This window comes from Sander vitreus, chromosome 4, assembly GCF_031162955.1.
Source record: "Sander vitreus isolate 19-12246 chromosome 4, sanVit1, whole genome shotgun sequence".
Taxonomy (NCBI): Eukaryota; Metazoa; Chordata; class Actinopteri; order Perciformes; family Percidae; genus Sander; species Sander vitreus.
In genome coordinates, this window is record NC_135858.1 from 35,004,242 (window position 1) to 35,025,444 (window position 21,203).

Sequence of the window (21,203 nt, forward strand, 5' to 3'; positions counted from 1 at the left end):
TTTGCCGTACCTGAAGTTGCTGCATTCTGGCTGCTGTCTGTAGATTCCTTCATGCATAACTGGTATTCTTTCAGATGTTTCATACCAGATGTTGTAACAGCGGTGATGTTGTGTATTGTTTAGGGTCCTCGCCACCACCAGACTAATCGGCATTGCAGATTGAACATGTAGCTGGACTTGAATGGCCTTCTTTTGACTGAAAGTACTGCCAAACAACACTTTTTCTGCTCACCAGTTCCATTTCCACTTCCTCACAACCTGCTGCATTGAACGCTCCACCTACGTAAACACCTTCCCGTAATCAACGGCGGCGTCATTACGTCGGGGGGCGCAGTGCAAGCGTAGGGTTCAGTGGAAAAAAACTCTTAAGGTTCGGCAGAAACCAAACCACGTCAAAAAGCCCCAATATTCGGCCGAATCCGAAGCCGAATCCTGGAGTCGGTGCATCCCTGAAAATGTTTGAATTATACCTTGTTTGCTGAGAGAATTCGGTAGGAAAATGTTTTGCCTCTCACCTCTGTGCTTTCCTGCGTCTGACTTAGCGCTTGCTGCTGGCTCTCCGTGTGCTGCAGCGTCCACCTGAGCTCAGCCTGCGGAGACCGAGGAACACACTCCAGGAAGGTGGAGTTTCCCTCCACACCGTACACCGACTTCATCTCCACAGACTCTGAATCTGAAAGGGGGAGAAAATAAACAGAAATATACTCAGAGAAAATGAATGTAACCTCTTCAGTATTTTCTGTATGCTCAATGTGAATCTGAAAACAGACAGATTATAATAAAGGCAATTCTCAGAATCAGAAAAAAGTTTATTGCCACAATAAGTTACATTTATGTGGAATTTGCCTTGGTTGGAAGTGATTTATTTCATAATGATTTATTTCATAAACAATTATACACACAAAATAACTGTTGCATAAGGAAAAAAAAAGGGGGTTGAGTGTCGGTGTATCACCTTCTTTAAACAAAAATGAACAAAAATGAGCACAGACTCGAGGAGATTAGGAGAATTCTGACATTTTATGGAAACATTTACATGAACATTGTATGTGGGAAGTGAAGAAAACTGCAGTGACTCAGTTCCACCCCTAGAGTGCGCCCTACGCCTGCCTGCAGAACAGAACAGTAATAGAAGATATTTTCCTGTACTATATCTATAGTCTCAGTCAATACTGTATATTGTTTTTTGGTGGTCCAGCAATAGTGAATGCCTTGTTTTGCAAAAAATAAAGTATGAATATGTGGAAAACAAAGACACTCACTCTTTCAAAATGAATGCCAGTACAATGATAGTAGTACACATTTTAAAATGTGGCTCTGTTGAAATGACAACAGAGGAGACGTTTAGTGTCCAAACTCCATAAAACATACTTATACAACATTAAATACAGTGTTTTACATACACTTATCAATCACAGAGTGCGTATGTAAGTGGGAATCCTTTGTTTCTAAGTAGAGTTGGTCGTCCGTTATGTAACTGATGACAGGAAGACGTTTCAGACAGAGACAGTTTATTCACATCAGAAGGCGGAAATCCTTACCGTCCTCTGTGATTGGGCACTGACTCCAGGGGTCTCCGTACTTTACATCCTGTCTCCGCGCCCGCCTGAGACACACACACACACACACACACACACACACTTAGAATATGTCTGTAACGTAAGAGCTTGCGACTGTATGTAGTAAATACATCTTTTAGAACCAGAACTACAACACAGAGAGCGGGCTCGCGGCTTCCCGACGCAGACGAAGGAACGCTGGAAAGCGGGTCCGGAGCGGAGGTCGGTCCCGACAGCGGGGTCACTGAAGCTAGCTGGGCCGGCTCTGGAGCGTGATTTGAAACAGCAACTGGGTAAGTCAGTTTAACACAACACAATCTCGCTTAGGTAGGAACGTACTATACACTCATCCAGGCTCCCTCTCACGTTAAAGGTGCCGTAGGTAGGATTGTGAAGATCCAGGACTTAGCCAAAGAATTTGAACATCGACAACTTCTCAGTCCCCCCTTTCTGCTAAAGCCCAAACTGTCTCCTAAGCCCCTCCCCCACAAGGGAGAAGTAATGCGTGTGCATTGAAAGGGGAGAGAGAGGGGGAATGACATGCAGCAAAGGGCCGCAGGTTGGAATCGAACCCGCAGCCGCTGCGTCGAGGAGTAAACCTCTATATATGTGCACCTGCTCTACCAACCACGCCACGCAACATTTTGTTTTAATCTCTTTAATAATTATTCTCCGATTTCCTGTCTGTATTGCACGATGACGTACGAACACATGCTAAAAATGTTAACAATACATGCTAGAGTCTGTGAGAGCAGACTCATGTTGAGTGGACTCATCAGTTAAACCCCAGCTGACAGATAATGACGTTTGCCTTTAGATAAAGTTGTTTTAAACAGCATTAAATCCTCCTCCTCGCTGTTGTTTCTGGGTTTGTGCCGGCTCCTCAGGGGCGAAAATATGAAGTGACTGTGATTATGAATGAGGGCACATGGAGCAAGAGCAGGCTATGTAAATACAGCGTGTTGTTTCAGCCTTGGTAAAGAGTGTTGTCACGCCTCCGTCTCCTTCTAACTCGACCTGTCTGTCGTTTCATGACCCCACTTCCCTTCTCTTCACCCACTGCTTTCTTTGCACTGCGACTGGAACATCTGAAGGTCTCTCTGCCCGTTTATTTCCATCCTTTCCTTCACCAACTCTCGCTCTCACCATAAGTCTACGTTTGTCAGTGACAGTATGTTAAACCTCCCTTCATTCCGCTCTCTCTCGCCCTTCAGAAGGTGTTACGTTTATTTCTGTCTCCTTCCCTTGCTCTTTCTCTCTCTCTCTCTCAAACACTCATTTGACACTCACATCTGACAAACTGATTAAAATGCATACAAACTGATTTTTTATCTAGTTTATTTCTATTTGTCTCTTTCCTTAACTCTCTCTCAAAATGATTGGGGGAACACTCAGAGACATACAAATCCAACCAACTTTTAAAAAACAACCTGAACGAAATGCATAGGAACTGATTTTTACTTTTTTAATCTAAGATGTGGTTCATGAGACTCTCAGGGAAATCATTTACCTAACGAAGCAAAGATGAACCTGCTGTCTCCGGAAATTCCACGATTTTTACCCATGAGTACATTCATATCTGCACATAAATGCATGATTCTTGGTTAGGGCTGAGCAATATATCGATACCTCCTACTACTGTTACATAATTACTGATTACAGTAAATATGCTCAATGGTACCTAACCCTAACCATTGCCTAATGGGCTGAGCAATATATCGATATTATTATATTATATATAATAATAATAATAATATATTATATTATATTGATATCGTGATATGAGACTGGATATTGTCTTAGATTTGGATATCGTAATATCGTGATATGATACAAGTGTTATCTGTCCCTGGTTTTAATGGCTGCATTACAGTAAAGGGAAGTCATTTTTTTAACTTAGCAGACTGTTCCAGCTTTTCTATTATTTGCCTTTACCCACTTAGTTATTATATACACATTACAAAAATCTCATTGTGTATCACTCTTTGCCTCTGAATTTGTTGTTTTTCAAACACTGCACATCAGTATTGGCAGTATGGGTGAGAAAATATCACAAATTGGTATCAGCTTGACAGCATTTGTATATAAATATAATAACACATCTACTTGCTGCCCGTTGCTCATGATGACAAAGCTTTCAGGGACGCTACACTGCAGATTCAAACTGTAACTCATCCTGATGAAACTCTCATGAGTCTCCCCCTCCCTTTGCCTCATCTTTACCTCTTGCTGGTGGGGAAGAATCTGGAGCAGGTCTGACCGTCCCAGGAGCAGTAGGGGTCTCTGGCCAGGCAGCACTCAGCGCAGTCCGTCCCGTACAACTCACACCTCTGGAGCCCCAGCTGGGCCACGCCGAGCTCACTGGACACGTACAGCTGCTTCTGTGGACCGGTGGAAGAGAGTCATTACATTTCTGGAGGTTCACCATACCACCCACTACTGTTACAAAAAGGGAGAGGGATCTGATTATAGTAAATCATAACAGGCATTGTCACATTTTCTTCGGTAAGTTTTCCATCAGATCTACTTTATATGGTTTACTGAATTGAAAAATGTTGTTTCTCTTTAAACTTTGTAAAGTTGTATGTACAGTTTTACGTACCTAGTCTTAACAGACACATACAAGTCAGAAGACAGACAGACAGACAGACAGACAGACAGACAGACAGACAGACAGACGGACAGACAGATAGACCTACTCTCTTTGTTGACAGCTCCATGCTCAGGATGGGAGTCGGACTCTGCAGGTCAAAAAGGGAAATGGATAATACATAATGATATTCATGAATGTTTATGATGACCAGGACAAAGAAGAAGAAAAGAAGAAAAATCAAGAAGGGAATCTTTTATTAGTTTTTAAGCGTTATTGCAGACACTTTATCGGCCTGAATTTAACTGCATTTTGCATTTCCTCACGTCAAGTTTCAAACCATTTAGAACTCATTAAATAATAGTTTCACTAAACTGTAAAAATCAATACTGTACATACACATTTCATGAACACCAAACACTCTGCGCAAGTTGGTTTTTAAACTGCTATGGATGGCAAAATAAACAAGGAAAACCCCCTGAAACACCAAACTACGCTGCCTGTGTGCAGACAAACCTGAGTTAATGTAAGGAAGACGGACGGCTTGTTAGATTAACACAAAACCAACTGGCCCTGCTCTTTAACAAACCTGATATTCCATCTCTGCAGAGGTGGAGGAATACCTCAGAGCTACAGTACGTTACAGAGGTCAGGGCAGCTACTGAGATTAAAAAAATCTAATGACTCTCTTTCTCAGAGGACTAAATTACCTCACAGCTCCATTTTTCTAGCTCACTGACTTGTTTCAGCGATTCACAAAGGGAGTAAATGACCTGTGACTGCTCTGAGCTGGGGGGGGGGGTCTAGCTAAAGGAGGACACTCACAGTATGATAGAGAGCAGGAGTATAGGTACAGGAGAACAGGTATCTTCACAGTGATCTGGCTATCCTGTGTCCCGTCACAGCCAACAAACTGACCAACCATTCAAGCGCTTCCTGTCTGAAACCCAGTCAGGCTACAAAGCAGCTTCCTCTGGCTCAAACCTTCAGTGGATAGAAAGCTAAGAAATAAACACAGCAGCCAGGGTTCAAAACGCTCAATGGTGTTTTAAGCCCCCAACGTCGACTTCAAGGCAGCGCTGCGACCGTCGACTTCAAGGCACTAACCCCAACCCCAACCCTAACCATTGCCTAATCCTAGTACCTTCCAGGCGTAGAAAGATGATTCAAAGTTTAAAGCAACACCAAAGACTCTTTTGTACCTTAAAATAATGTTTCCAAAATCGTTTCAGTGGTTCATCAACTCGTAACAGGGTGAACGGCACTTCTGCATTCGTGGAAAAGTGCTTTGGTGTTGCTTTAAAGCAACACTATGTAACTCTTCCCGCTTCGGCTCCCCGAAAGTTACATGCTTAGTTGCTTTAAATGGATGATGAGACTTTGGACTTAATTGAGGTAAATGGGCAGAGCGTCAGGCTTTGCCCCTCTGCTTCTGCTCTCTGTGTGTTACTCATTACAACATTTACGGACCGATTGGTGGGATTGCTGTGGACGAAGTACACGCAGAGATACACTGGTAAGAGCCAATGAGGTTTAACCATGTCTCCAGCTAATTTAAATAGATCACGTTACTGTATTGTGTCAACAGTTTACTTCATTTAATATTGCATGTGGCGTTTTATTTTGCGGGGTGCAAATGTTCCACCAAAACAAGTTCCTTCCCGAGACTATTTAGCAGAGTCGTCCGGAGCTTAGCGCCGCCCAAGACGATTGTGATTGGTTTAGAGCAATGCAAACAACCCAGAACGTTTCTCCTATGCCAGAATGTATGTGTGGTTGAGCCAGACCTTACTCCGCAGCGCTGTGGAGATGGAGCTGACAATGCGAGACTACAGTACAGCCGATGTCAGCTGCTTTGCACATGTCCCTGTTTGTGCGTGCGGCTGGTGGAAATGGGTAAGTTCCTGTTTTAATCTCAGTCATAAGTAAACAGACAACGTGCGTCTGGTATCCTGTTTGTTTGTGGCTGTTTTTAACGTGTTTTCTGTCTTTCTTCCTTCCCTCCACCTGTGCTCTCTTTCTTATTTCCTCATGTAGTTTTGTTTTTCCTTTTTCCTCTCACATCTCGTCCACAGGCTCCCCTCTATTTCTGTCTCTTCTGTTTTTGTCCCACTGTATTCCTCTATTTCTTCCCTCCTCATCCCTAGTAGCTTATTTACATAGAGGACCTTGGGAAATATGTGCCCTACTATCTGTTTTTCTGTTTAGTGGAGTTATTCCAGACAAATATGTTCCACTGGAAACATGCAAGGCCTCACGCAGCACATCGCATCGCCCAGGGCTGGCAGATGGGCAGCGGGAGACACCAAAACAAGCCATAAAAGTCCTGTGCAGCTCCGTGTTCGTGTGTGTGTTTGTCTGTGCAATGGGACCTTTAGGGTTTTGTGGGAATTATGTGAAAAGAAGAAACAAACTGCAAGTACCTTCCTGACTGAGGTTGCTAAAAACAGCAAACGTACAAACATATTCTCACTCCCAACTCGTAAGAAACCGGCACATTCCTGAGTGCCATGTCTAATGCAAGTCTGTTGCATGAAGAAAGCTGTCAAAAAAGAGATAGATAGAGGCAGATAGATGGATAGATGCATAGGTGGACTGGCAATCTGGCAGTTCTGGCAAATGGGCCGATTTGGGCCGCTCGAAAAAAAGAAAACAAATGCGGCGACACTGGCGTTTTACACTAGTTTGACAAAAATATTCAAGACTGTACAGCTGCAGCCCGGAGCCTCCCATCCAGTGCCGTTGGGCTTCTACTTTTTAAAATAAAAAGTTGCGTCTGCTCTGCTACGTCTTTGTACTTTGGCGTGTTGGGTGTTTAAGTAATAACAAGTTTCCATTTCCATTCTATTCTAAGATGGTGCCATGGTAGTTGGAAGGTGTTATGAATTGCTTCAGTGTGTGTACTATGTAATTATGAAAGCCTGTAAATGCGCCTCATGCTGCTGCTGCCATAATCTCACGCAAGCCTGTTTTTTGTAATTATCAAGCAAATAATGTCACCCTCTGAAATTGGGCTGGTAAGGGACAGAATGGCCAGTCGAATGTTTGTCCCAGTCCCCCCCTGGATAGATGGATAGATGGATGGGTAGATAGATAGATAGGTAGGTAGGTAGGTAGGAAGGTACGTACGTAGGTAGGTAGGTAGATAGATAGATTGCGTGGATGTATCCATGATATATCCAGATGCATATTTAAATAGAAGTTGGCCTATCAGTTTTTAATCATTCCCATCCCTAATGTCTAACATCATTACCAGAGTGAACTCAAAACTGTAAGATTTAGTTTCGCAACAAATATTTTGTTAAATATGAACTGCAGATCTGAGAACATGAACTCTGATTTCAAGCATCTACATTAGTTTGTCCCAGTCCACCCCTGGAAAGATGGATGGATGGATGGATGGATGGATAGATGGACAGATGGACAGATGGATAGATAGATATATGGATAGAGGTTGATACATGGATGGATAGATGGATATATGGATATATGGATAGATAGATAGATAGATAGATAGATAGATAGATAGATAGATAGATAGACAGATGGATAGATGGATTGTTGTATCTGACCTGGAAGACCGTCAGCTCCTCCAGAATGATCTCCTCCGTGTCCCGGCTGTCTTTGATGACTGAAACGGCCTTCACCACCTTCCCGTCATCTGGACAAAAAAATCCCAGAAAAGAACATTTACAAATATGTCGATCAAATATGTCGATCTGGCTCAACGGCTGGACATTGCTGGGGATAAAGCCTGACATCTGGCGAGTCTCTCCCTCCCCTTTCAGAGCTCAGCGCCGCTCAGGACGGTTGTGAATGGTTTTTAAGAAATACTACAAAATAATGTACCTACACTGTGGTAACAATCTATCCACTCTAATGTACAAAACCACGAAGAAAAACTGTTGATTCATTCATATTACGGCTTTTTAAACCCTCATTTTCCCATAGTATTACATTTAAAAAAAAAAACAATTTAGGAAAAATTGAATGGGGCTGACCTGTAGCAACACAAAGATTCAACTTGACTGTTTTCTATTCAACTGCTCTACATACTGTAAGTCACACCAACATGTCGACAGTTCATGAAAGCCTTAACATTTGCTGTTGTCACATGTTCAAAGTTCAAATTTTTTGTCCCAGCTTTTTTTCTGGCTACAAGCATAATGTTTTTGCCAGATATCTGTCTCTTTCTTGTAAAACCTCCTCAATGCTTTCTAAAGTCAGTATCTAAAGACCTCACGGAGCTTTTCTGAGAGGACCGAATGTGGAGTTAAAAGAGCAACATTAACGGGGATCAACGTGTGCTTAAAGTGACTACTACTCAGCTCAGTGCATGGCCTCGCAGTAACCTGCAGACGTTTCTAAAGCGTATTTTATTCTCAGAGTAAACCACGTTGACGCCAGCACGTGGCTCAGCAGTACGATACATTAAAAAAGGGACATTATCGAGCAACAAAAGAATTATCTGCCAGACGCAAAGACGAGTCGAAGGATCCACCCAGGTCGCACAGCGTGAAAATCAAAGCACTTGAAAGAGCAGAAGGAGCATTTATCAGGCAGGTAAAGGAGCAGTTGATGGGGGGGATAAAAGATGTTGGAGAGGAATCCACTTAGAGGAGATTTATGGAGCCGCGGGAGCACCTCTGGCCCCTCGGCCTGTCACCAGCCACTAAATAACCTCCGCCATTTATCACACACACACACACACACGCACACACACACCTACGCACACACACACACACACACACACACACACACGGAATTTACGGGGGGGGGTTTACAACCAAACAACTAAATTATCATTTCCATTACATAAATAAAGAAAAGACATTTGCACCATAAATTAATAGAGAAAAAGTCACCAGAATGCAGACAATGAAGTGTTTGATGATCAAAATTTCAATTATGCTCAAAAGTGGATATCTCAACCCCCCCAAAGTTACGCTCGATGGTGTTTTAATCCCTCAACGTTGACTTCAAGGCAGCGAACCCTAACCTTAACTCTAACACTAACCATTGCCTAATCCTAGCGCCTTCCAGGCAGCGCTGCCTGGAAGACGAACGTGTGCACACGCACACGCACACGCACACACACACACACCCTGTCAGAAGGGTTGCAGTAAACCTCTCCGTGTTTAACTTCTCACCTTTAAAGAGCTAATGAATGAATGAATGCTGGATGTTTGCACACAACCGATGAACACATGAACCTTAATGGGTGTTGTGTTAAAACGTGAAGTTGTGGAAAGATGCTTTAACTCAGTATTTTATCACGAGAATCCAGCTGCGGTTCAAGGTAAGATCTACTGTCCAAGCACCTCGTGTTTATTGTCTGGATGCGCGTGCTTTTGTAAAACTGTTAGCATAACTTTTCATTTGACCTTTTAACCTGCATTCACGTAGCCTGCGTCGGTCCTCAGACGGACTGGCGAAAAAGCAGGTCCATCCATTCATCTTGAATGGGGGTTAGTGCGTTTATGCTGTGGCTGCAGGGCGGAGCCGGAAAAAAACTAAGATCAGACTTGTCAGAGTGTTTTGGGGCGGTGTGAGAGTCCCGTACAGGAAACAGGAAACATCACTGCCTCTATCTCTGCCACAAGAAAGTTTTAAAACACCAAACACGAGCACTGAACTGCCCGGGAGTTTGTGGAACAGCTGACCCTGTCCCTCCGTCTCTTTTATTTCGTTCTTTCTCTGGGAAATGAAGCTGCCTTCAAGTGTGCTCGGAAACGTTGAAATATATAAAAGATCTGACAACTGTGAAATATAAAGTAGACTTGTGGTTAAAAAGACAACTGGACGTCACACAAACGGGTGATTTGAGTGACACTCCCACCGCCGTACAACCCTGAGGTGAATCGCCGGATCGACGTTTCTGGTCTTGTTGTGTGTACACGTGCAATTTTCATCCTAAGCAAGCACACTTAAATCCCTCTCTTCCTCCTCACCTGTGCCTAGGTGTAAGACATCGTATGGTCCGTCCTCGGCGTCCACCCTGTCCACGACGACCCTCTTTAACATGTAGGGCGCGTTTACCCGGGTCAGGATGGGTCTGCCGCCCACCGGCAGGACGGGCTCCCACATCAGCTGGTGCTGCCGCATGAAGCTCACCACCTCGTCTGGGAAGTCCTTGGTGGACTTGTGGAGGGCATCGTACGTCTCGCTGGGACACTGGGGGACAAATCAGAGAAATATTCTAAGGCCAAAAGGTCAATGAGCGTGTTGGGAGTCTGAAGAAATCAGTGGTAAAGGTTTAGAGTTACACTTAAAGTATCAATCAATCAATCAATCTTTATTCATATAACACTTTTCATACATGTAAATGTAGCACAAAGTGCTACAAAATACTCACCACACACACACACACACACACACACACACACACACACACACACACACACACACACACACACACACAGACACACACACACACACACACAAAAAACTTGAACTGAGCTGAGGAAACGCCATCATAAGTGAGGAAACACCAGAAGGCATGACAATATATAAATAAATAATAATAAATAAAAGCTCTAAACAGTGGCTAATAAGTACATAACCTGTAGATTGTTAAAAGAAATCCATAAAATACATATACATAAATAAGTAGAATTAAAAACTAATACAAAAATAGAAACTATACAAAAAATATTAAATAAATGAAAAATAGACCATTAGCAGATACATACGGAAGAGGGATAAGTAAGTTGAAGACCTAGAAGTTCACGTCAGTTGTCTTTTCCCAGCAACAGAACAGTTCTTACTTACTTCTTGGTTTTTATGATTTCAGAAAGGAGGTTAACCATTATTTTGTTATGGCAGGAGGTGTAGTACACAAACTTATGCTTTATGCGGATGATATATTACTTTTTGTGTCCGAACCTAGCAGATCAATACCCTGTCTACTCAGGATCAGTCAGTACGTTTACATGCACACCAATGTTCCACTATTATTCCGAATAAGACAATATTCTGAATTTGATACAGGTCATGTAAACAGCATATTCAGGTTGGACATTAAGAATAAGGCCTTTTTCCGAATATAGCATTTTCCGATAGACGTGTGATATTCTGGTATTGTCATTGGTATTATCATGTATACAGCGCATTCAGAATCTGCGTCTCAACCAGGGTTTTTACCGCAGTTTACGGCCTCTTGCCTGTTTGCGGCTTATGGTCAGCTCTGTGCGTTGCACAGTTGCAACAGTTTGCAAGGCTGCAGACCTGATAAGAAGGAGAAACACAGCTACTTTTAAACATTATCAAAGAAGATATGCGCACACATCGCTACGCCAACCTTTTCAAGAAGCTGGTTGAAAGTCCTCCACCTCTGGTAAACTTTTTTAAAAAAAAAATCATATTTTGCACGGATGTATGTAAATAGGATTATTAATGGAATATTCACTTTCATTAGCAGTGGAAACAGCTTAGTCGGAATATAGTCAAGGGCAAAAACCAGAATATTATGTGCATGTAAACGTACTGAGTGTTTTATGTTCACACTAAAGTGTAACTTGCGACCAGGAGCTGCATCTCGACATTTGTTTGTTTTAAAAGGGTGCCGAACCATAAAGGTTGGGAACTACTGCACATTATGCAAAGAAGGAAAACCAATGATGATGTGATAGAAGGATTTGGGTTTTTTAAATGTGAGTTGGAGTTTCATGACTTTTAAAACCTGTTGCCAGGATTTCTTTTTCAATTATTTAAGGTGCAAAATCACACATCCATGCAGCGAAAAAAGCTGTCTATAATTTTTATGAGTTAAAAACTATACTAGATGTATTAGATTTTTAAAACGTGTATCACCAACACGCTAAAAGTACTTTTATTTAAATAGAGTCAAGTAAGTTTGGCGATGGTGATTTTGGGGCCGTTTAATGTTAAACAAAAAGGATCTTACTCTTTAACTAAAAGGTCTACCTCTGTAGGGATCCTTTCCATAATGTTGTCAGACACTTACAATAATAATCTGAGTCTGTCAGCGTCAAAAAACAGAACTTTTAGTGGACGCTAACAGAAGGTGCACAAGTGCCTGTTTACATTACATTGCAGCTTGTTTCGCCTTGCTTAATACTCAGTCACTTAAACACAAAAACATGGGAAAATAGGGTCCAGGTTGAAAAAGTTACCCTTTAACTATACTCCCACTTACACACTTAAAACAGACAAAGACTGTGACAGAATGATGTTATCATGAAATATTTCCAAATGAGAAATAAAAAACAGTGAAGAAGCAGCGCATGAACAGATGGCACACAGGAGGAAAGGAAGGTAAAGTGAGGGAGGATAAGAAAAATAAATGCCTTACAGACTGTGTCAAACTACGTGCTGATTTGTAGAGAAAGTCAGAAGTTTACCATGAGGAGAGGCTAGTAAGAGAAAGATGGAAAGAGGAAAAAATGTAAAGCAGGAGAAATAGATATGGTGAAGATGAAGACGATGAACTGGATCAACGCATTCTCATGAACCGGTTCGTATGATATCGTATGAAAACTTATGCACAACAATTCTTATAATAGGTTATCCTACAAACCGGTAACAAGACAGTTAAGTTTAGCCGACAAAAGGTGACCATCATGGGAGACGACAGTTTAGACACCACAACGACTAGTTAAGTTTAGAAGAACGATGTGGTTTGAGTAAAAACATCGCCCCCCCCTATGTAGTACTCCTGGGACATGAACACCTGTTTCCTGGTGAAAGTCTTGTGTTTTCTCCTTAACTTCTTCAGGACATGAACACCTGTTTCCTGGTGAAAGTCTTGTGTTTTCTCCTTAACTTCTTCAGGACATGAACACCTGTTTCCTGGTCAAAGTCTTGTGTTTTCTCCTTAACTTCTTCAGGACATGAACACCTGTTTCCTGGTGAAAGTCTTGTGTTTTCTCCTTAACTTCTCCAGGACATGAACACCTGTTTCCTGGGTGAAAGTCTTGTGTTTTCTCCTTAACTTCTCCAAGACATGAACACCTGTTTCCTGGGTGAAAGTCCTCTGTTTTCTCCTTAACTTCTTCAGGACATCAACACCTGTTTCCTGGGTGAAAGTCTTGTGTTTTCTCCTTAACTTCTTCAGGACATGAACACCTCTTCCCTGGGTGAAAGTCTTGTGTTTTCTCCTTAACTTCTTCAGGACATGAACACCTGTTTCCTGGGTGAAAGTCTTGTGTTTTCTCCTTAACTTCTTCAGGACATCAACACCTGTTTCCTGGTCAAAGTCTTGTGTTTTCTCCTTAACTTCTTCAGGACATCAACACCTGTTTCCTGGTCAAAGTCTTGTGTTTTCTCCTTAACTTCTTCAGGACATCAACACCTGTTTCCTGGGTGAAAGTCTTGTGTTTTCTCCTTAACTTCTTCAGGACATGAACACCTGTTTCCTGGGTGAAAGTCTTGTGTTTTCTCCTTAACTTCTTCAGGACATGAACACCTGTTTCCTGGGTGAAAGTCTTGTGTTTTCTCCTTAACTTCTTCAGGACATGAACACCTCTTCCCTGGGTGAAAGTCTTGTGTTTTCTCCTTAACTTCTTCAGGACATGAACTCCGCTCCCCGGCTTGAAAGCCCGGTGTTTTAGGAGCCAAACATCCCCCCCGACCTCCTCCCTACGAGGATCTTCACGCTCTTATACAGCAGCAGTCAATGTGCTGCTGACAGTAATCAATACGTGGAATACATATCAATTACCCAGCTTTACTTTTCGTAGCTATATTATGTACAAATGGTTCATGAGAACAGCCTGACCGCATGCAAGAAACGTGCAGCAAAGTGAAATTAGTTGAATTGGAGAATATTTTGGACAAGTCAACAACATGGAAGCCATTATTTTGTGTGCAGTGAGTCAGTGATCAGAGGTTGTGACCCCACACACACACACACACACACACACACACACACACACACACACACATGTGGCTGACCTCGTCTGCAGTCAGCCTCGTGGTACAGCAGCGCTCCACGCAGCGGTGAATTCCCCAGCAGGGAGAATGAAATAACACCTGACCCACTCAAACCCTAAAACCTCGGCCTTCCTGACAGGTTGAAGCTTCCCAGAGGAGTTCACTGGGGAGGTGTTAAATCACCGAGGGGGGGTACACCCTCTCACAGCTTCCCCATCAGCTTGTTTTAATTACGTGCGTTCTGTGTGTTCGGAGTCTGCTCCCACAGGAAATACTAGGCTCTTCACACAAACATCAATACCGTCCTGTCTTTACTAAATCTACTATTTAAAGAGTTAATGGCCATGAACTTTAATAAGCCAGTGACCAACACCTTACCCTACCCTTAAAGGGGCACTCACACACAAATTACAAAAACACAGATGTTATGTGTCCCTTGCACAGAGATTGAGAGTTTTATATCCGCTGGAATCCTAATGAAAATAAGGTGAATAGAATTTAATTTGTGATGCTAAAACCAATAATATATACATTTCCAAAACTCAATGTATCTGTCATGTATTCAGAGTAAGTGTTCTCAAAGTCAGTTGGAAGCTGAACTGCATTACCTTAAGCTAAGAGCTAAAATACATTGCTAGAAAAGCTGGAAAATAAACTGTAATACTGTCAAAAGTGGAAGTTCAAATAAACTGACTAAAAAGGCTGAAAGTATAAATACTTTGTATTATTATCAGACATATCCATTGCATAAAACAAACAAGCATGACCCTAAAAAGCTGAGAGGTGAATATGTTGCCTGAAAAGAAGCGGGCTATATACATGGATGAAATCACAAATGACACTCTGTGTGTGTGTGTGTGTGTGTGTGTGTGTGTGTGTGTGTGTGTGTGTGTGTGTGTGTGTGTGCGCCTGGTTTTGGGCAGGGGATGCAGCCCTTGTACTCCACCCAGCGATAGTCATTCGTTAATTAACATAGAATCTAAAAAATGTTTTTTGTAATTTATGGTTGTGAAGATACTTTAGCATGTGTGTGTGTGTGTGTGTGTGTGTGTGTGTGTACTTACAGTGCCTGGTCTCGGGTAGGGGATGCGGCCCTTGTACTCCACCCAGCGATAGTCCGGACCCTCTTTATGGGCAAAAGGCCCGTTAAAAGCAGCGCGGATAGACGCCATGGAGTACACACACACTGCTGAGCCACGAAAGATAGAGCTGCAGGAGAAAGCGGACATGTAGAAACATATGAGGAGGAAAGGTAGGGCATTTGAAGGAGGGAGAGGGGTTGAAGAGATAGAGTAAAAGCAAAGGTATGAGAGTAAAGATGAAGATGTAAGGAGGAGGGAGTAATACAGGAAAAAAACGGAGATTAGATGCAATTTATTCACAACATACAATTAGTACTTCATATTGTGCAGGGGTAATAGGCGCTCAGAAAGGGATGAAAGAGTGAGAGAGGAAAGGAAAAGCTGAGGGGAAGGAAGAGAAGAAAGATAGCAGAGGGAGAATAGAAAGAGATTACAGAAAACAGTGCAAGGGAGGATAAAATAGGAGGAAGGGAAGGAAGGAAAGAAGGATGGGAGGAGAGGAAAGGAAAAAGAGGCGTGTTTTATTACATCAGGGTTACAATAACACAACCAGCAGGGCCTCTTCCACCTTTGACCCCGACACCCACCCCACAGCTGACCTCTGACCCTCCACACCGCTGGGTGTGCACGTGCCGCCCCGGGCTAAAGAGTGCGCACGTAAAGGAGGGGGAGGAGGTCGTCCCGGTGCTCTGCTGTCCTGACTGTTTTAGGACCTTTCCTTCCATTGTGAAAGGAGAGACTTTTTAGGAAAGTCACAAATAGGTTTTTATGTACAGTATATGTAATATTTTTTTTCTCATGTGTTTTTAGACCAAATTTGACTGGTTACACAAAAAAAAGCAAACAATGCAAGAAAACGGATAAATTAAAATGAAACAAAATTAATTTAGTATTATCCACTGAGACTGTCCTCCCCTGAAAAACGGCCACAAAGGTTGCTTGTTGCAGCATTTACGACCTATATTTAGGTTTCTAGTGGCGGCGCCCTCTAGTGGCCGTAGCTGTTCTGACGGAAGCAAAGCAGGAAGTAAGGTGAGGAAGTATGAGAGCGCCAAAGGTCCTGTAGCACGGAGTTTTTTTTTTTGAGGTACTAATAAAATACTTAAAACACTACACAGTGTACCTTTAAATAAGTAGTTCTGGTGTCAGATGTATTATAAGACCAGCCAGGTCAGAATCTGTCTATCGGCGAATGCTCTGAACTTGTGACCGATATCGTAAGACAATTAATACATCGACGAGAACATTTTCTCGTCACTCATTGGCGAGATCTCGTCACACCTCTAATATATACTGAGTCTGTTCTCACCTGGATGTACTGAAGACACCGTAGATGGTCGGGTTTTGAGGGTCCTTCGTCTCCAGAACAAAGATGTCCTCTAAAAAAAACAACAACAGAGTGACAGCTATAAAATGCAACATGAAGTCAGTTTTATTGATTTATCGTTTAAATTACGCATTGTGGGTTTAATCCAATTCAAACCACTTTTTCCCTAAACTTAGAGATTTCTTCCTTCCAGATACCGATACCTAATCTTGCGTATCGGCCAATACCGAGTACCGATCTGATACCAGAGCGAAAGAAGAAATAATAATAAATATATAATTAATGTTTTAACAGCTGTATAACCCTGTACGGATGATATATGATTCTTTCATTGTTGACTCAGGTTAAACTCCTTGTAAAATATGAACAAATACAGAGAATGAACACCATAAAACTCGTTAGTCATAACGAAAAAAAGAACATCAATAAACTACTTTAAGGTGTATTTTTTGAGGGTCTTTAAGATATTGGATCGGTGTGTAGTTACTCACCAATACCTATACCAGCGTTCCAGGCAGCACTGGAGGCTTTTCCCGTGCTCGGTATCGGTATATCTCTAAAAATATCATCGCCTTAGCTATATCCCTTCTAGACATTCAACACTGTTTTAGTCTATGTCGACGACGTTTCATTTCTGGGATTGTTCAGGTGCCGTGGGAAATTCCGCCGGATGTCCCTCATTTTGGCCGGATATCCATTACCTTCCGCTTTCTTTGTGTTGGCGTTCTAACCTCTGGTGGATTTCTGAGGACTATGGTTAACTGCTCCTCAGATCTCTGCAGGGTAAATCCAGACAGCTAGCTAGACTATCTGTCCAATCTCAGTTTTCTGTTACACGACTAAAACAACCTTTGAACGTACACACGTTCCACCAAAACAAGTTCCTTCCAGAGGCTATTTAGCAGAGGCACCACGGCTCCGTCCGGCGCTTAGCGCCCCCAAAGACAATTGTGATTGGTTTAAAGAAATGACAATAAACCAGAGCACGTTTTCTCCCATCCCAGAACGCTGTGTAGACTAGCCAGACCTTCCTCCGCAGCGCTGTGGAGGAAGGTCTGGCAATGTGAGACTAACACTGTTGTGGCCTGCCTAATTTAATAAAACAGTAAAGATAAACAATAATCGCCCAAAAAAACCAAATTGCCCGATGAGCACAAAGAATCATTCAAAGAGAGTTTACAGCTTCGTCGATTGGGCATCATACAAAGGAGGAGAAAAGAGGGAAGGAAGTTCTTGCTGTGCCAAACTTGATCCTCTTGTCTAAGTTTAGGGAGAGGACGACAAAGTCAGAAAGAAAGGAGGGAGGACAGCAGGACCATTATATCAAAAGGTATTCCCCAGAGGAGTCACATGAAAGGCAGCCGGAGAGGAAGGAGAAGGAGGGAAGTGTTACCGAGCTCATCGAACTGTGTGTCGACTCCAGACGGGCCGGGGACAGAACAGACCAGCCGGGCTTTGAGGAACGTGGTCCAACGGTTGATCAGACTCCTCTTCCCTCCGACGTCATTCTGGATAGAGGAGAGAAGAGAGAGGGAAGGATGAGAGATAGAGATAGGGTGGAGGACAGTGAGAAGAAAGGGAGAGGAGAGGGAAGGGAAGCATAAAAAGGAGACTTTTAGAAAACAAAAGATGCTGTAAATCACCGTCTGTATAAATATAAAGATCCCTACAACTGTCCAACTGTCAACTACTGTACTTAAAAACATATTTAAAGGTACTGCTACTTCTTTTTTTATACTGCACCGTTTGTACGTTTCACTCCATATGTAGTGTGTGTGTGCGTGTGTGTCTGTGTGTGTCTTTGCGTGTGTGTGTCTGTATCTGTGTGTGTATTTGTGTATGTGTGTGTGTGTGTGTGTGTGTGTGTGTGTGTGTGTGTGTGTGGCAGCCGGCCCTGCTATTCTCTTAAAGAAATCGACGCCGACACCAACGCACTAGTATAAAGAAGTATAAACTTCAAGCCACTTACGTAGGCTATACGGTGAAAGCTCTGCGTGGAGCCTCTGCAGAGCCAGAACCATATATCACACTTAAGTTCTTTTGTCTGTTGTTATACTTCCAGCAGCCACACATTTAGCATACTGTGTCTCCGTGTCTCTGTACCTTGCAGACTCGAGCCACGCGGCTGTACACCCTCTTGTCCCACTGTCCGGCCTCCACCGCCTGCTCCTTGAAGAAGAAGTAGACCTTGTCGTCGTCCGGACTGCGAGTGTCGGGGATGGAGAAGGAGCCCACAAACTCCGGCTCTAAAGGAGCCAGACGGCAGAGCGTTAGTGTGTTTTCAGCTTTGTGACGATGCATTTTCCAGCTGATCCAAGAAGCTTTCTAAAGACTTTGTTTTAGCTTAAGAAGGACACATGAAGCAACGCTTCATCCTTCAGTTTATCACAAACATTCAACATCAAATGCCTTTGTTTCGTCACTCCAAAGCCCAATCGGATATAAAACAGAAAAGCGCAGGACATCTCCATATTTGAGAGGCTGAAAACGACATTTTCTGTACATTTTTGCATGAAAAATTACTATGGTTGTCGATTATTTTTCTATCGATCGACGAGTCGACTAATCGTTGCTGCTCCAGTACTTATTTAGATGGAGTCGGGTACGAGTAAAGTAGCAGAACATAGAAATACTCAAGTAAAGTACATGTACACCAAATTTGTACTTGAACCCCAGTGAAAGAGACACACAGTGAGGATGAGAGGTAACGTTTGCGTGGTGTCTCCGTGGTAATACACCACTCAGTTTAGGATGAGGGCGTTATGAGAGAGGAGGAACAGGTAGAAAGAAAGAAAGAAAAGAAATGCATGTTTGGATCAGACTGGAGCTTCTCACCGTTGAGCCAGTTGTGATCGTACGCTTCGGTGCGGATGTAGTGCTGACTGTCGCCCTGGACAGACGTACGGAAGATCGCTGCGTTGGCTCCCATGAAATCTACTGACATACCTGCATAAAGTTCACCGTCTAGGGAGGGAGAGAGAGAAAGATAAACACCTAAATGTGTATATCGGATGAAGCGAAATAGTCCAAAAACTCAAAATGGAAAAATGTTTTTGGATGTTTTTGCCTGTAATTATATCTCATTTTGCAATAAAAAAAAAAACACGACCAATGTCAAACTACACTACATGTGTGTTTGCTGTTGAAGGTCCAATGCCTCTTTCTCTGACTGCCGACACAAATATGAAATAATGAAACAAAAAGCTGATTTTACGGCGGTTCTTTATGTCCGTAAAGTGGCGTGGGGCTAACAGCTGACGTCAGACGTCAGACCACCCACGCCTCAGCTGGACAGACCCACGCCACAGCTGGACGGGCGCTCTGCAGCAGGAATGAGACGGACAGTGGCGGGATTGTACGCTGCAGGACATTAGTGTCACCAGAATATGAATACGGCTGTTAGAGAATGACATAAAAATGATTTAACGGTGTGTGTGTGTGTGTGTGTGTGTGTGTGTGTGTCTGTGCGTGTGTATGTGTGTGGACACACAGAGTACATTATGTGTGGACTGGATGAGACCTACCAGTCAGGCGAGCGGTGAAGGGCTCCCTGGGACTGAAGGGACATTTTCCTCTGCCCGACTCCACTGTGTTAGACAACATGAACAACGGCTGCTACAGCGGAGAGAGAGAGAGAGAGAGAGAGAGAGAGAGAGAGAGAGAGAGAGAGACCACACACAAACTCAGAATGACCGTAAACAGAAGGGCAAAGACGAAACCGACTCTGCGAGCAAACCTCATTGTTGCTGCATCGGAAATGTCTTTGTCTATATTTGGACAAATGACCTGCAGCAACAATAAGAAATGCACCAACAAACAACAAAATCAGCACAGGAATTAGAGCTATTGTCAATGTCAATGTATTTCTAATTTTGCATTCCATATTAGGCTACACATAAGGTTTGGCATCTTCATATACTGAGAGAGTGTCATTATTGAATGGATAAATGAACATATGAATACCTCTGCGTTGTGTCCTACGTGCAGGTATGTGCACTGTGGATGGAAGGCGCCGGTACCACAGGCGTAAACATGGGTCTTATTGAACGGCTGCAGCAGCCGCACGAAGTTGGCACAGTCTGTCTGAAAATGAAAACACAATCAAATATTAGAGATGTGCCGATACCGATACCAGTATCTGAAAAGCCTCCGATACTGCCTAAAATGCTGGTATCAGTATCAGAAAGTACTGGAGTTCATGCACCGATCCGATAGTAATTTAGCACCGAAGAAAACCTACTTTAAAAAGCATACATGTAGCGAAATTCATTCCCTCGCATTTAACCCATCCCTCAAGGGAGCAGTGGGCAGCCAATCACAGCGCCCGGGGACCAACTCCAGATCGGAGCCAGTGCCTTGATCAAGGGCACTGACTGGAGAACTGGGAAACCGGAGCACCCGGAAAAAAACCACGTAAACATGGGGAGAACATACAAGGTCCACACAGAAAGGCCCGGAACGACCTGGATTTGAACGCAGAACCTTCTTGCTGTGAGGCCACAGTGCTAACCATTGGGCCACCATGCTGCCCAATGTTCCTACGTTCATTTTTTCCGTTACGACTGACTGTGGAACTGGATAATAAAAGAAAGTTCTGTGGCGTTCATTGTTTGTGTTTGTTCTGCTCTAAGTAATATTCTAAAAGGTGACTTTAACTTCTACCAAAGTCATTTTCTGGTATGAGACTTGTACTTTTACTCAAGTTTTGCAAGTACTCTATTCAAGACTGCTCTCTGTAATATTTATATTAT

The 21,203-nt window shown here is 42.9% G+C and overlaps 1 protein-coding gene across 1 annotated transcript in view; it reads right to left on the bottom strand.

Moving 5' to 3' along the window:
- Positions 1-21,203, bottom strand: part of LOC144517376 (semaphorin-3D) — a 105,711-nt gene that overhangs the window by 4,258 nt on the left and 80,250 nt on the right. Inside the window, exons 5-17 of the mRNA XM_078249474.1 lie at positions 20,416-20,535; positions 19,977-20,067; positions 19,288-19,416; positions 18,556-18,698; positions 17,846-17,960; positions 16,435-16,504; positions 15,108-15,252; positions 10,101-10,323; positions 7,722-7,810; positions 4,259-4,300; positions 3,783-3,940; positions 1,542-1,606; positions 516-673 (exon numbers count right to left, since the gene is read on the bottom strand). Of these exons, the coding sequence (XP_078105600.1) occupies positions 516-673; positions 1,542-1,606; positions 3,783-3,940; positions 4,259-4,300; positions 7,722-7,810; positions 10,101-10,323; positions 15,108-15,252; positions 16,435-16,504; positions 17,846-17,960; positions 18,556-18,698; positions 19,288-19,416; positions 19,977-20,067; positions 20,416-20,535 (1,548 nt within the window). The remainder of the gene's footprint in view (positions 1-515; positions 674-1,541; positions 1,607-3,782; positions 3,941-4,258; positions 4,301-7,721; positions 7,811-10,100; positions 10,324-15,107; positions 15,253-16,434; positions 16,505-17,845; positions 17,961-18,555; positions 18,699-19,287; positions 19,417-19,976; positions 20,068-20,415; positions 20,536-21,203) is intronic.